We start from the raw sequence: 13,325 nt of genomic DNA, 5'->3' as shown, positions 1-13,325 counted from the left end.
GCAGCCCAGGCGCCCCCGCGGGTCAGGGAGCCGCCGCCGCAGCCCAGGGCGCGCCCCCGGGTCAGGGAGCCGCCGCTGCAGCCCAGGGCGCCCCCCCTCCGGGGTCAGGGAGCCGCCGCCGCGACCGCGAGGCAGCCCAGGGCGCCCCCCGGGGTCAGGGAGCCGCCGCCACATCTGGGCAGCCCAGGACGTCCAACCCGCCCCCGGGGTCAGGAGCCGCCGCGCGACCCGGCAGCCCAGGGCCCCCCGCCCCTGGGGTCAGCAAGCCACCACCGCAGCCCAGGGCTCCCCCCACGGGTCAGGGAGTCACCGCCGCGACCCGGCAGCCAAGGGCGCCCCCCCGGGGTCAGGGAGCCGCCACTGCGACCAGCAGCCAAGGGCGTCCCCACCCCCCCCCCCGGGGTCAGGGAGCCACCGCCGCATCCGGGCAGCCACAGGGTGTCCCCCCCACCCCGGGGTCAGGGAGCCGCCGCCGCAGCCCAGGGTGCCCCCCCCCCGGGTCAGGGAGCCGTCACCGCCGCGACCAGCAGCCCAGGGCGCCCCCGGGGTCAGGGAGTCGCCGCCGCAGCCCAGGGCGCCCCCCCCCGGGGTCAGGGAGCCGCTGCCGCGACCCGGCACCCAGGGCACCCCCCCCTGCCCCCCGGGTCAGGGAGCCGTGGCTCCGGTGGACTGCCGCAGGCATGCCTGCGGCAGCTCCGCCAGAGCCGCAAGACCCGCGCGCGGGGCAGCGAAATGTCCGGCGCCTAGGACGCCAGAAACCTAGCGCGGTCCTGGAGAGGAACATGCTTCTTGGTATTGTGATGTAAAGAGGTTGCATCAGTAACTCTCAAGTTAGCCCAGAGAGGAAATTCTGGTGGGAGAGAGGTGGAGGGAATGGTTTATTTCCCTTTGTGGTAAGACTCAGGGCTTCTGAGTCTTGGTCCCCAGAGAAGGTTTTGGGAGACCAGAGGGGGAGCCAAGCCCTGGAAATCGCTTGGCTGGTGGCAGCGATATCAGATCTAAGCTGGTAATTAAGCTTAGAGGGTTCATGCTAGCTTCTCAGTTTATGAACGCTAAGGTTCAAATCTGAGTAGGAAGCTATGACATGGTGGCAGCAAGTGGGAAAGATAAGAATCCAAAAGCCAGTAAGATTATTAATTTGCTTCTCTGCTAGCTGGTTATAAGCAGAGGGAAGGGTTATTTTTTTAAACTGCAGCCAGAGAATTTTTTTTCCTTGCTCCCTGCTAGCTGTGCATAGGGAGGGCTATTAAAGGTAACGACGGTCGTTTGTTAAACAAAGCAGCCTTAAGTGGTCAGCAAAGCACTCCAGCCAGAACACATTTGTAAAACAAAAGAGGGTTTTGTTTTGCTTTTTACTATTCGGGAGAGGCTAGTAAGTTATAAAGGCATTGTTGCTAGGCCGAAGACCCCAGGAGACAACAAGAGCCAGCAGTTCAGACAATAACCACCAGAGGGCACTCCACACACAAAAAAACAAGAACCATGACTACCAAGGACCTGAAACAGGAGCTAGCAAGACTGGAGGCAGAGGCACAAATCAGAAACGCACGACCAAGTGAGACATGGAAAACAAACTACAAGAACTAGAAATAAAAGAGAAAGAGATGGAGCTGAGAGAAAGAGAGGCCAGCCACAGGAGAGAGCTGGAGTTAAAAGAGGAAGCCTACAAAGAGAACAAGCAGCCAAAGATGCAGCCACCAACGAGAGATGGAAAACACCAACGAGAGATGGAAAAACACCAACGAGAGATGAAAAAAACGAGGGGGCCCACGGCAGGCCCTGGATTAGAACAGGCTAAGCAACGGAACCCAACCAATCCTAACCACCGTCGCCAGTTGTTTGTTCAACCGCACAAGAAATTTCCCACCTACAAGGCAGGTGATGGCACTGAGGCCTTCTTAGAAAATTTTGAAAGAGCCTGCATTGGGTACAGCATTCCTGAAGACCAGTAGATGTAGAGCTAGGTCAACACTCAGTGGACCCTTAGCAGAGGTGGTGGCTGAAATGCCAAAGGACAAATGAACGATTATAAACTGTTTCAAACCAGGCTAGATACAGAATGGGGATAACCCCAGATCATGCCCGTGCAATTTCAGAACCCAAAAGTGTCATTTCCCAGACACGCCTACTACGTTGGAAAGAATTATGAGGCCTGGATATCAGGAACCATGTTCAATCCATTGACGAACTGCACCTCCTCATACAAATGGAGCAGTTCTTGGATGGTGTTCCTGAGGACATAACACGTACATACAAGATGGAAAACCCAAAAATCTCACCGAGGCGGGGAGATTGGAGCCAAATGGATGGAAGTGGCAGAAAGCAAGAAAACTACTGTAAAGGGGATGAAACCCCAGGGGCACACCGACAATAAACCCTACAACCGAGGGCAACCCAAAACCCCACTACAACCCAAGGAAAGCCACAGACACCCTATTCTTCCACCTCACCAGTCTCCAGTAACTCACTCTGACCCAGTGACCCGTCAGCTGGAAGATGCTATAAGTGTAATGAACTGGGACATATAAAGGCCAACTGCCAAAGAAGCCTACCCAGGTGCAAGTCATTACACCACCATCACACAAAGATCCCCAGGCCTGGATACTCTCAAATCCCCTTGGAGCGACGGGAAAATTTGAGAGTGGGCGGAAAGAAGGTTACCGCGTGGAGAGACACGGGGACACAAGTGTCAGCTATCCACCAATCCTTCGTGGATCCCAAACTCATCACCCAAAGGTCAAAGTGACCATTTACCCCTTCATGTCACAAGCTGTAGACTTGCCTACAGCTGAACTGCCTGTCCAGTGCAAAGGCTGGTCAGGAAGGTGGACTTTTGCAGTCTAATGACAATTATTCCATCCCCATGCTACTGGGGAAGACTTGGCCACCAAGTGAAGCAGGCCAAGAGAGTGGGAATGGTTACACGCAGCCAAACCAGGCAAGCTTCCAGACCCATTCCTGTTCCTGAGCCATCCACAGGGAACCCGTCTGTGTACCAGAGACCCAGACAGAGGTAGTGGACCCGGATCCCATGCCAACGACTGAAACAGCCACAGCACCTCCAGTCCCAGGCCCGGAACTGGAACAACAACCAGCACCAGCATTGCAACCACATCTTCAACCTCAACGCCAGAGGGGGCCAGCGAGCTTGAACTGGAAGAAGCAACAGACAACCATACCGAAGAGGCTCATCCGAGCCTGAAATACCCCAGGTGCACCAGCGAAAGGAGCGGTTCACCAGCAACGAAACAACCCCATCACCTACATCGCTTCCAGAGGGACCAGCCAAGTCCACTGTCTGAGGAAGACTGGTGTCCCCAGCCTCAAGGGAACAGTTCCAGACTGAGCAGAAGCAAATGACAGCCTTCAGAAAGCTTGGTGGTGGCACGGAGCACCCCACCGCCTCTCAGCTCTTCTACCCGATCCCAGTTTGTTATAAGACCAAGGACTTTTATACAAGGAAATTCTTTCTGGTGGACACCAGGAAGAATGGCAGCCGCACAAATGGTTGGTGGTTCCAACTAAGTACCGGGGGAAGCTCTTAAACTTAGCCCATGATCATCCCAGTGGCCATGCTGGGGTGAATGCACAACGGCATGGTGTTGGGGAAGGCTCCTTCCCCTCTTTACCATTTGTACAATACCATGCATAAATGAGACCATAATATATAAACACAGGAAGGGAGTTTTATCTAGTGATTACAGCAGAATACTGGGAGTGGGGGCTCCTAGATTCCATTCCTGGCTCCACCATATATTCACTATGTGACCTTGAGCAAGTCACTTAGCTGTGTGCCTGAGTTTATTCTAGTTCCAAATGAAATATATCTTCTTCACATATAGAGACCTAATAAACTAATGTTTGTAAGACACTTTGATAATCTAACGTTATGTGCGGGTTTTCATTTACAGTGAAGCCTGCCTTATGCAAACACCAAGGGGTCAAAAGAACTTACTTCCCTTGCATTTATGATCTTGGATACTGTTGAGGATATTTAAAGTGGTCCCATAAGGCAGGATTTTACAAGTTGGAAGGGATGCCTAGGGAAGGTGTCATTGAATATGATGACTAATTCTTATCTTGACTATATCCTTTTAGATCTAGGTCTAAGGTACAGGCCTACAATTTGTTCACATCTGAATTTCATAAAACCTATAAACTAGCATATTTGGCTTTTAAATACAAATTCTACTAAGTCAAGATGCTTCTTAATATGTTTGTATAAAGCATCCTTTTCCAACCCACCAAAGAAAGAAGGAGAGTTTTCGGAGTGCATTATTATTATTGATAATACACAGACTTCTTATTCTGAATCATTTAGGATTCAGGCATACCACTGAGGGACAGCTTTGTTTTGGAGATGAGGAGCAATATAATACTTCCCAGAGCTTGCATGGGGAGCATTCAGTGGGTGTTATATGCTACTCCTGGTACATTGGGCCCCAGGGCTGACCAGAGGATTCAGGGGGCCTGAGGCAAAGCAATTTTGGGGGCCCCTTCCTTAAAAAAAAGTTGCAGAACTATTGAAAATTATATTCTCTTGAGGGCCTGGGGCAAATTGCCCTATTTTCTCCCCCCTCTGGGCGGCCCTGTTGGGCTCACAGGTTTGGTGAGAGAGCTAGTTTAAGACAGAATCAGGGCTGTGTGCCACCTCATTCCTGCCCCTCCCTATCCTTTTGGGTCATTATCCACCCCAGGGAGCACTTAGAAGGAATAGTTTTTATGCTCCCCCAAGTTCTGGGACCCTGATTGTGTCTGGCCTTCAAGTTGCATGCTCATTAACAGAGGAAGATTGATGACCATTCTCTACTGCTTATGCACAGGCCAGGCACAGTGTATTCCTTTCTAATATTTTAGCAAGATTTCAATTCTTCTTTCTGAACATGTTGTACAAAAGCTAGTTATAGTTAAAGAGTAAAATGTTTTTTATTAACTGGTGGCAGGTAACATCTGGGCACAAACATTATAGCATGACCTTACTAATTCCTATTAGCGATTGAGAGAATGGGCAGATGTTTTATGATTAAGCAAATGAGCATAATATCAAAAAATCAAGATTACAACAAGACAAAATGTATTTTGGAGGTGGAAAGAAAGGTCTTGAAAGATAAAAATATTAGTTACAGTATTTATTATAATACTTCATAGCTCACTAGTAAATGTGCAACACTGACATACTGTGTGTTTTGTAATAAAATAATCAAGTCATGCCAACATGAGATCTCAGGCTATTTAACAATAGCACTTTGCTGAAAAGAGCTGTGAATATGATTTTGGGGCACGGTTCTACAAGGTCTTGAGACTGGGCCCTTTGTGAAAATCAATAGCGAGATCCAGTATTGGCAATGTTTTTGCACTGTCTGGGTACGTCTACACTGCACGATTATTTCGAATTAGCTTAAACCGATATTACAAAACAGATCTAATAAAATTGGTTTAGCGCGTCCACAGTGGGATCCTGAAATCGATTGTTTGCGTCCATGGTCCAAAGCTACCATCGATTTCAGGAGCGGTGCACTGTGGGTAGCTGTTCCTCAGCTATCCATAGTCCCACCCGTGTGAGAGCACAGTGCCTGATTGGGCAGGAAACATTTTCCCAGGTTGGGCTGGGCTACAGTCACCCGCTCCCTTGTTGAAGGCAGCAGACACCCTTTAGCGCTTATTTCGCGGACCGACGAGGCATTGAGCATAAACGCACAGTAGACAGGCAAATCTTTCCCCTTTTTCACGTGGTGGAGGAGAATAAAAAACTAGGAGCTGTCCTGAACCAGCGCGAGACATCTGTTGGTTAACCTACAGACATGGAAGCTCAGCAAGAAGCAATAAAATTATCAGAGAACTGCTGTGGACTGTGGAAAGCTGAGTCCCAGTACCCCTAGTGTTCGCCCTTCCCCTCTCTGCAGTGAGCATCCATGAAAGCCTGCTTCCTACGCTTGTCACGCAGCGCTGTGGTATCCTGAGTGTTTTAATTAAAACCTTTGCATTATCGGTTCTGAACGGAGCTGTACCATAAGATTTGCCATTAAAGCCCAAACAGCGATAGCAACCTGAGTACCCCGACGGCAATGCCTCTGACGGCTCTTTCGATTTTCAGATCTGCAAATGCCAGCCGTGCGATCAGAGCTCCAACGTGGCAATGCAGGAAATGTAATTCAAAAGTCCGCATGGGGCTTTCCGTTATACCTGCCGCTGCAATCCGAGTTCAGATTATGCTGTGCCAGAGCAGTCAGTGGCTGCACTCTGGGATCCGCCGGAGGCCACATAACCTGGCGATTTCCAGAGACACTATACATCGGTATATCGCTATACAGAATTTCGAGCGTCTTTCCCTCCGTTGGGTAGGAGTTCCGAAATCGATTTAAGGAGCCGTTTAACTCGATATTAATGACGACGTCATGTGAACGGATACAGCGTTAAATCGGTATATCGGCCATTAAACCGATTTAAAGTCGCAGTGTAGACCTGGCCTCAGTTGTGCACTGTCATGTTGTTTGTCAGCTGCATGGTAAAAGTTACAGTGGAGTTTGGGTGAAGCTTCGTTGAAGTTGGTGGGCATGATGGATGCCCTTCAGTCAGGATAAATGTAAGAAGCAGATAAGCTCCTTTTTTGGAGTAAGGGCTCCTGAAAAAATAGGAGCCACCACACAAAGCACAGGCCACATGCAGGGCTTGTCAGAAACAGAGCTATGTGGGGAGGGAGGTTTCACTGGTCATTTTGTGATGGAAGTATATGTGTCTATGGGCAGAAGCTCCCAGAAGCAACGAGGAACAGAGACACGCAGCCAAATATCCTAGTAGACAGCAAGAGAAACCGTGGAAGCAAGGGCCTGAGAGAAGGTAAAGAGAGCTTTGTAGGCAGAATACTAGCTGGAAAGAGGGTTGGAACTATGGCCAAAGAAACTGCCTTCTATTGTTTAATTCCTACTATGGTCCAGGAAACAGGACTTTGTGTACGCTTCATAAATAAACAGGATTACATTAAATAAATAGCTGACTCATCCATTTTTAAGACCTCAAATATTTGGGTCAAAAGGCATAACAGTACTAATGTAGGCCAGCTTACTGCTTTACACTGGATATCTGTATCATAGGTCTGAGAGATATTTGGCATCAATTGTGTGTTCTCTTGAAAAACAATACCTGTCTCTCAAAGTAGATTGTAAATGAAACTGGTAAAGAAATGTCAGCTTTCTAACAGCTTATAATGAAGTTGGTTCACAATTCACAGGGGAAAGTCTCTTATATGATTTTAAGTGCCCACTACAAAGCTTTTAAAAAATAACAGGCAGTTGGAGAGGGCTGAGGGGACAGAAGTGCATTTTTGTGCATGTGTCAGAAATTCAGGCATGAAGAGGTTTCGGGCTACATTCAACATTACCCGACAGCATTTTTTGGGCCATTGAAGGCTTGCTAACACTCAGTAGATAATCTAGCTACTCAGACACAACATTGATGAATACTGCATGCGATGAGAGATCCTGATGCTACAGTACTTGTGAGAACTTTTACTCTTCATTTTCCAATTACCTTTTCCCATCAGCATTTATACAGACTAATTGTGGTGCGGCATCCCTAGTGGTCATATGAAATGAATCTTTATGACCACAGAAGAAGAATGTCTCCCCTCTTTTCTGCCTGTATAAGGTTTAAATGCAACTTTTGAGTACAAGGTGTTTACATTGCTCTCCTGTTTTATAGATTCTTCACCACCCATCACTTAATTAAATTGAAAACGCAATCACTGACCTATCATTTCTCAGCCGTTGAACAATAATTAGGTGTCACCAAAACTAGCCCCTTGTGTGTGGTTTGGTTTATCTTTTCCAGGAGTATGTGAAAAGAGCTGCTTATTGGATTGGCTGAGCAGTATTAAAATCAATGTGTGTGATCAAGTTCTAAATTGTACATTGATTTCCGACAGAGAGAAAATAAAATGTACATACAAAGGTCTGATTCACCATTACACTACTTCCTTGTTAGAAGGTAACTGTCAGTTCCCTTATATTCTATGGAAATATCCTGCTTCCATGCAAAAGTGTTTTCAGTGGAAAACTTTTAACATGATACCCTCATATTTCTCATTACTGGCACTTAACCCTTTCTTCTGTAATCAATGATGAGTGAGAGCGCGGCCTTACAGCAAGTTCTTTCACTGTCTCTCTTTTACCATCTTCATTGCCTTTTGCAAGCTTTGTAAATCCCAACCTTATAAACTATTTCATCCATTTTAGTCACATCACTGCAGTATTTGTTTGATGTTTGAAGACTCATTTCTCTCTCCCAGCATTTTCTGCATTTGTCTTTACTTCTGTCTAGAAGATCTGGGCATGAGCTTCTCCTCTTAATTTTTGGTCAGACTGTTATCTGATCAGCTCATGCCTGCCTGTAAAAAGTTGTCAAAGGAAGAGAGGGTAACTAAGATAGATGAAGCTTAACCTTTACTATTGCTACTCCTGTATCATTACTTCTTTTCAAGTGTTCCTTAAAGAGCAACAGGATCTTCTCAGTAGTTTAGTGGCCTAATAGCCAGCAAGAAAAATAAAAAACCTGGCCCCACTGAGTGAAGAAAGTGGGTGAAGGTCAGGGCCGGCTCCAGGCACGAGCGAAGGAAGCAGGTGCCTGGGGCTGCAGTCTGTCCATTGTTGGGGTGGCATCCCCTGGTCTTTGGTGGCAGTTCGGTGGTGGGTCCTTCATTCCCTCTCGTTCTTTTTGGCAGCACTTTGGCGGAAGCTCAATCGGGTTTATTTTACTTTTTCTTCACCGCTTGGGGTGGCAAAAAAGCTGGAGCTGGCCCTGCTGAAGGGTAGGATGACTGCTTCCATTGTTCCCTGGTGACTTAGCCTCAGCTGAGCAGTTATTCTAGGAACACTCACATCCAGTGTGCTGAGTCAGTGCTCGATCAGTCTCTTTCAAGAGTGAGTTAACAGTGATGACGAATATAGACCTGCTTTGCTTCTCCTGGGTATTTTTCCTGAAACTGTTTTGAAAAACATTTGCTAGAAGGAAATGCAGACAAACACTGCTGTCACTTACGGGCAAAAACACTTCCTCCAGGACCAAAAGTCCAAATTTATGGATCAGTAAGGCAGCTGGAAGTCTACTTGAATGCACATGCTCTTAATAGCAAGCATCAGAATAATGTGTGAACCAGACCACTTGGAAGCAAACTTCAGCTGTATACCAATAAGATGCATGTGTCACTGCTTAATCTTTCTTGTGATGTAAATCTTACACAGCATGATTTAATCTGAGATGAGATAACAAACCTCAAATATGCAACTCCTGGGAGACTGTTCTGATTTTCAAATTTTGTTCTGTACTTTTAATGTTGTTCTGAATATATGTTAATTACTCTGTAACCTTGGATGTATTTGGTAAATGTTGGTTGTCACATTAGATGTTGCCATGCTACTCATCTGTTCTGCATTTAGTTTTTTGTATGGTAATATTACAAAATACCATATTAGCTGCTGTTGAAACCACCAACTCTGTACAGATTCTTCCTAATATGGTGATGTAAGGCCTCAGTTTGAGTTAGCTGAGTGCTGAAGGAGTCAGAGCCCAGAGATCAGGCTGGCTGATGCTCCAGGAGCGCAAGGGTCATGGTCAGTATTCCACACACTGGAAAGGCAGGAAATGTTTGAATTCCCTGACAATGACTAAAAGACAGTCCAATCCAGCCAGTTATGTTATCTGGGAACATGTTCTGCTGCCTCTTCAACATAGATTTGATTGCAAGAATGAAAGGAGCATTATAATGACTGTTGTTAAAGGAATTCTGACCTGATATGTGTGCTTGATTTTTGACAAGCGTTTGTAACAGAGATACTGTTCTTTGAAATGGTGTCATGCAGAAGCTCTTTTTAAACAAGAATCTTCACTTGCATTTTAGTTACAGAGAAGGGAAAGATGTCTTGTAATAAAGATGCTAGACTGGGATTCTTAACATCTGGTTTCAGTTCCTGGCTCTGCTACAGACTTCATGTGTGACCCTAGGCAAGTCACTTAATCTGTGTAGGCCTCACTTGCCCATCTGTAAAATAGAGACAGTAATTATTTCCCCTAACCTTTGTCTATCTTGTCTATTTAGATTAGTTGTTCTCAAATTTTTCTATATGGGGACCTGTCTCCTCATTCAGCTGGGAACCCTCTCCTATTTAACACTCTGAGCAGGGTAAAGTGGTCACAGCTCCCTAACACCACCCTGGGCATTGCAGCACCTGGCTAAGAACAACTGCTGTATCATATTCCCTTTGGAGCACAACTCTGCAATGCCCAGTACAATGGAGCCCCAATCTCGGTTTAGTCACTATAGAAGTGCATCTTTCATCCGATTTATGTTCTGTATTAACTTTGAGAATATCAGATCAGAAACATTAGTAGTTGTATTGATTTGACTAGCAAACACTGCCTACCTCTCCAGATACTCAGATTGGCTATGGTGTGTTTTATTTTAATAACTAAAACTTTATTAGAGCTCTCTGTGAGCTATTGCCACATGGCTTTTAAAGATTCTGGGATTTATTTACATTTTTGTGTTTCTTGCCGATGCGTGGGGTCGGGGGAGGAGAGGGGGGATTTGGAAATAACAGGGATAACAGTTTCCACACAGAGCCATATGATGATTTCACTGGTGACTCAGTCAACTGAGGTTTTACGTCCTGAAGCCAACCGAGATGCTCTGGTCTCTCCAATGGACAGACTCCATGGAAATCACTCAAATAGCTTTAACCACTTTGATGTCATGAATTCCCCTTGTATTTTCTTGATTGTTCCTTGCCCTTATTAAAACAATAATGGTCACTGTATGTTTAAACTACTAGCAGTTCATGAGAAAATATGTGGACTACAACTTTGCTCTTCCAAAAGAGCGTTTATCAGAATCATATTTTTTTCTGCTTTTTGGAAATATTTTCTTCACCCCTTTAAAAGCTTAAATTCCTTCCTTATCATCTGGCTAGTGCAAATGGGCATGTTTGGCAAGCATGCCATTTGTAATGTACATTCTATAATCAAAGAGAGAAATGGGACAACAGCTCTGCTTTGCCTTGTATAAGCACTGATAATGTCCACAGCTGGAATTTGTTGTTCCATTGTTTCCCCTGTTGATCCCTAGCTTGAGCTCAGCTCTGGGCTGCAGCACTAATCGGCTTAGACCACCCAAATGATCAAGGAGTGTTCCGGCATTCTCAGAGAAACAGCCAGCACCTCAGTTCGAACAACTACACAAGAGGGAAAGAATAAATGAATTCTTTGGCATTAAATCATTTTGTTTATAAATCCATCGTGAAAACAGTGATGGGACGGGGAACCCTGAAAAGGGAAATACATTTTTATGGAGTGAGATGTCTGTGGGTTTGAATAAAGAGTTGTTGGCCAGGATCATGACACACTGAAAAGGAAGAGAAAGAGAAATTGTATTTCTGTTAATTCAAGTAGGTGAGTACTGGATGGCCCTGTGACAGAACCTTCTTCTCCAGTTCCTGGGACACTTCTCCTTGCCACTAGAACCTTTTCTCCAAATCCCATTGCACACTTAGTCTTATTTATTGTGTGTACTACAGACATGCAAAAAGGCCCAACTAAGATCATACATTCATTGGGCATATAGTGGACATACAGAACATATACACATATAGTATAAGAGTCTCTGCCTGGAACAATTTAGGAGCAAAACAGACCAGACAGAGTAAAGCGGGAAGGGCAAATTGAAACACAAAGAAGTAAAGTAACTTGCTCAAGGTCACACAGTAGAGCAGTGACAGAGTTGCGAAGAGAAACCAGGTCTCCTGAGTCCCAGTCCAGTGCCCAGTCCACTGCTAATAATCAGCACTTCACAATATAAAAAAAAAATTGTATTAAATAAAAAAAACCCAAAATAATGACAAAGGTGACCTAAGATTGTGACTAAAGCTGCGAAATGAGAATATTCTGAGTGAAGACTACCTTCATTCTGTCCTTTGTTTCCTTTATGTCCACAGCCCACCTCAAAATAGAATGAATTGATGCATTGACTGTAAGCTTCATTTTTGTGTTAGAAGATAGAACTTCAGAAAAAAGACAAAGATACAGTGTTTCCATTTTTGATCATTATCTTCTTCCAGAAAATCCCTCCCTCAGTGCCGAAGAATTAACAGGATGCTTTCCAATGAGTCCTTACGTCCTCCCATGTTCAGCCGTTCAAATTCCCAGGCCTCCGTGGATAGCACCTCAATGGAGGATTTCTGGTGTGAAGTGGAAAGTATCAAGGAAAACAGTGAACAAGGACAAGAAGAACAAACACTATTAGAACTCAAACCAGCTGATGGTGAGCATACAAATTCCAAACTTGTCCTCCCATATTTTACTTTGACTAAACTCTTTCACTGATCTCCTGATCTCCACTCCTCCAAATTCCCAGCATGGATGTAATGAATGTACAGATGGGCTTGAGCCATAAAATGTGAATTGGAATGCTGATTTCCTTTAAAGTCCAAGGTATTTACATCTGGAGGGTTGGCTTGGGCCCATCCATCCATAGTATTAGCCAAGAATCACAAACGTGCCAAAATGATACTATGTCAATGGGAGCTCCATTTCTGAATTTAATAGTCAACACAGAGTAAGTTCTTGATATAGATATAGAGAGAGACTTACTCAATGTTGTGTTTTCAGGAATTTGGCACACTGATTTCTGGATCAGATTTTTCTGAATTGATCTTACCCATGTTTCAGTAAGAGAGAGTAGATAAATGAAATCGTGCAGCTAAGAGAGGAGTTTAAACGCAATTTCATCCCAAACATGAAACAAATCAAAACTGAATCTATTTGAAGACTAGAAGTCCAATTTTTTTTGGTTTTCTTTTAATTTCTTGTGTGTGTTCTCTTCCTTGTTTTAGCTATGACCCAAAGAGGAAGTTGTGCAACACCCAGAAAAAAGGGTTTATTTAACCATTTTCAATATGGCTATCATTCAGATGTATCATTGTGAGGGCCTGTTTTTATAAGACTTCCAAACCAACATCTAAACCTAAGAGAGATTGTTTGAATCTGTATTTTTGGATACTCATGTCATTCAAACTTCAGAACTTTTTGAAATTCATTCATCACTAATATGAACCATACTGAATATGTTTCCACTTTTCTATGCCATCTCAAAATAAATTACCCCTGGTCTTTTTCCTAACACTGTATATTTGAAAATTGAAATTTGAATTGGAGAGTGTTTGATATTTTACATATCTGTTATTATTACACAAGTCTGTTACAATCCAAAAGCAAACTATACTTCTTTATCAGAAGCCTGAGCTGACGTAACATCTAGGGTTATATTTTAAAAGCACTGT

The 13,325-nt window shown here is 44.9% G+C and overlaps 1 protein-coding gene across 2 annotated transcripts in view; it reads left to right on the top strand.

Annotated features, from left to right (window-relative positions):
• Positions 1–13,325, top strand: part of ARHGAP28 (Rho GTPase activating protein 28) — a 109,047-nt gene that overhangs the window by 47,583 nt on the left and 48,139 nt on the right. For both annotated transcript variants that reach the window (XM_032805219.2, XM_032805229.2), the window contains exon 2: positions 12,105–12,307. In XM_032805219.2, the coding sequence (XP_032661110.1) occupies positions 12,105–12,307 (203 nt within the window). The remainder of the gene's footprint in view (positions 1–12,104; positions 12,308–13,325) is intronic.

This window comes from Chelonoidis abingdonii, chromosome 2 (assembly GCF_003597395.2).
Source record: "Chelonoidis abingdonii isolate Lonesome George chromosome 2, CheloAbing_2.0, whole genome shotgun sequence".
NCBI lineage: Eukaryota > Metazoa > Chordata > Testudines > Testudinidae > Chelonoidis > Chelonoidis abingdonii.
The sequence above is the reverse complement of the archived record's forward strand: the minus strand, read 5'-3'. Positions and strand labels throughout refer to the sequence as shown.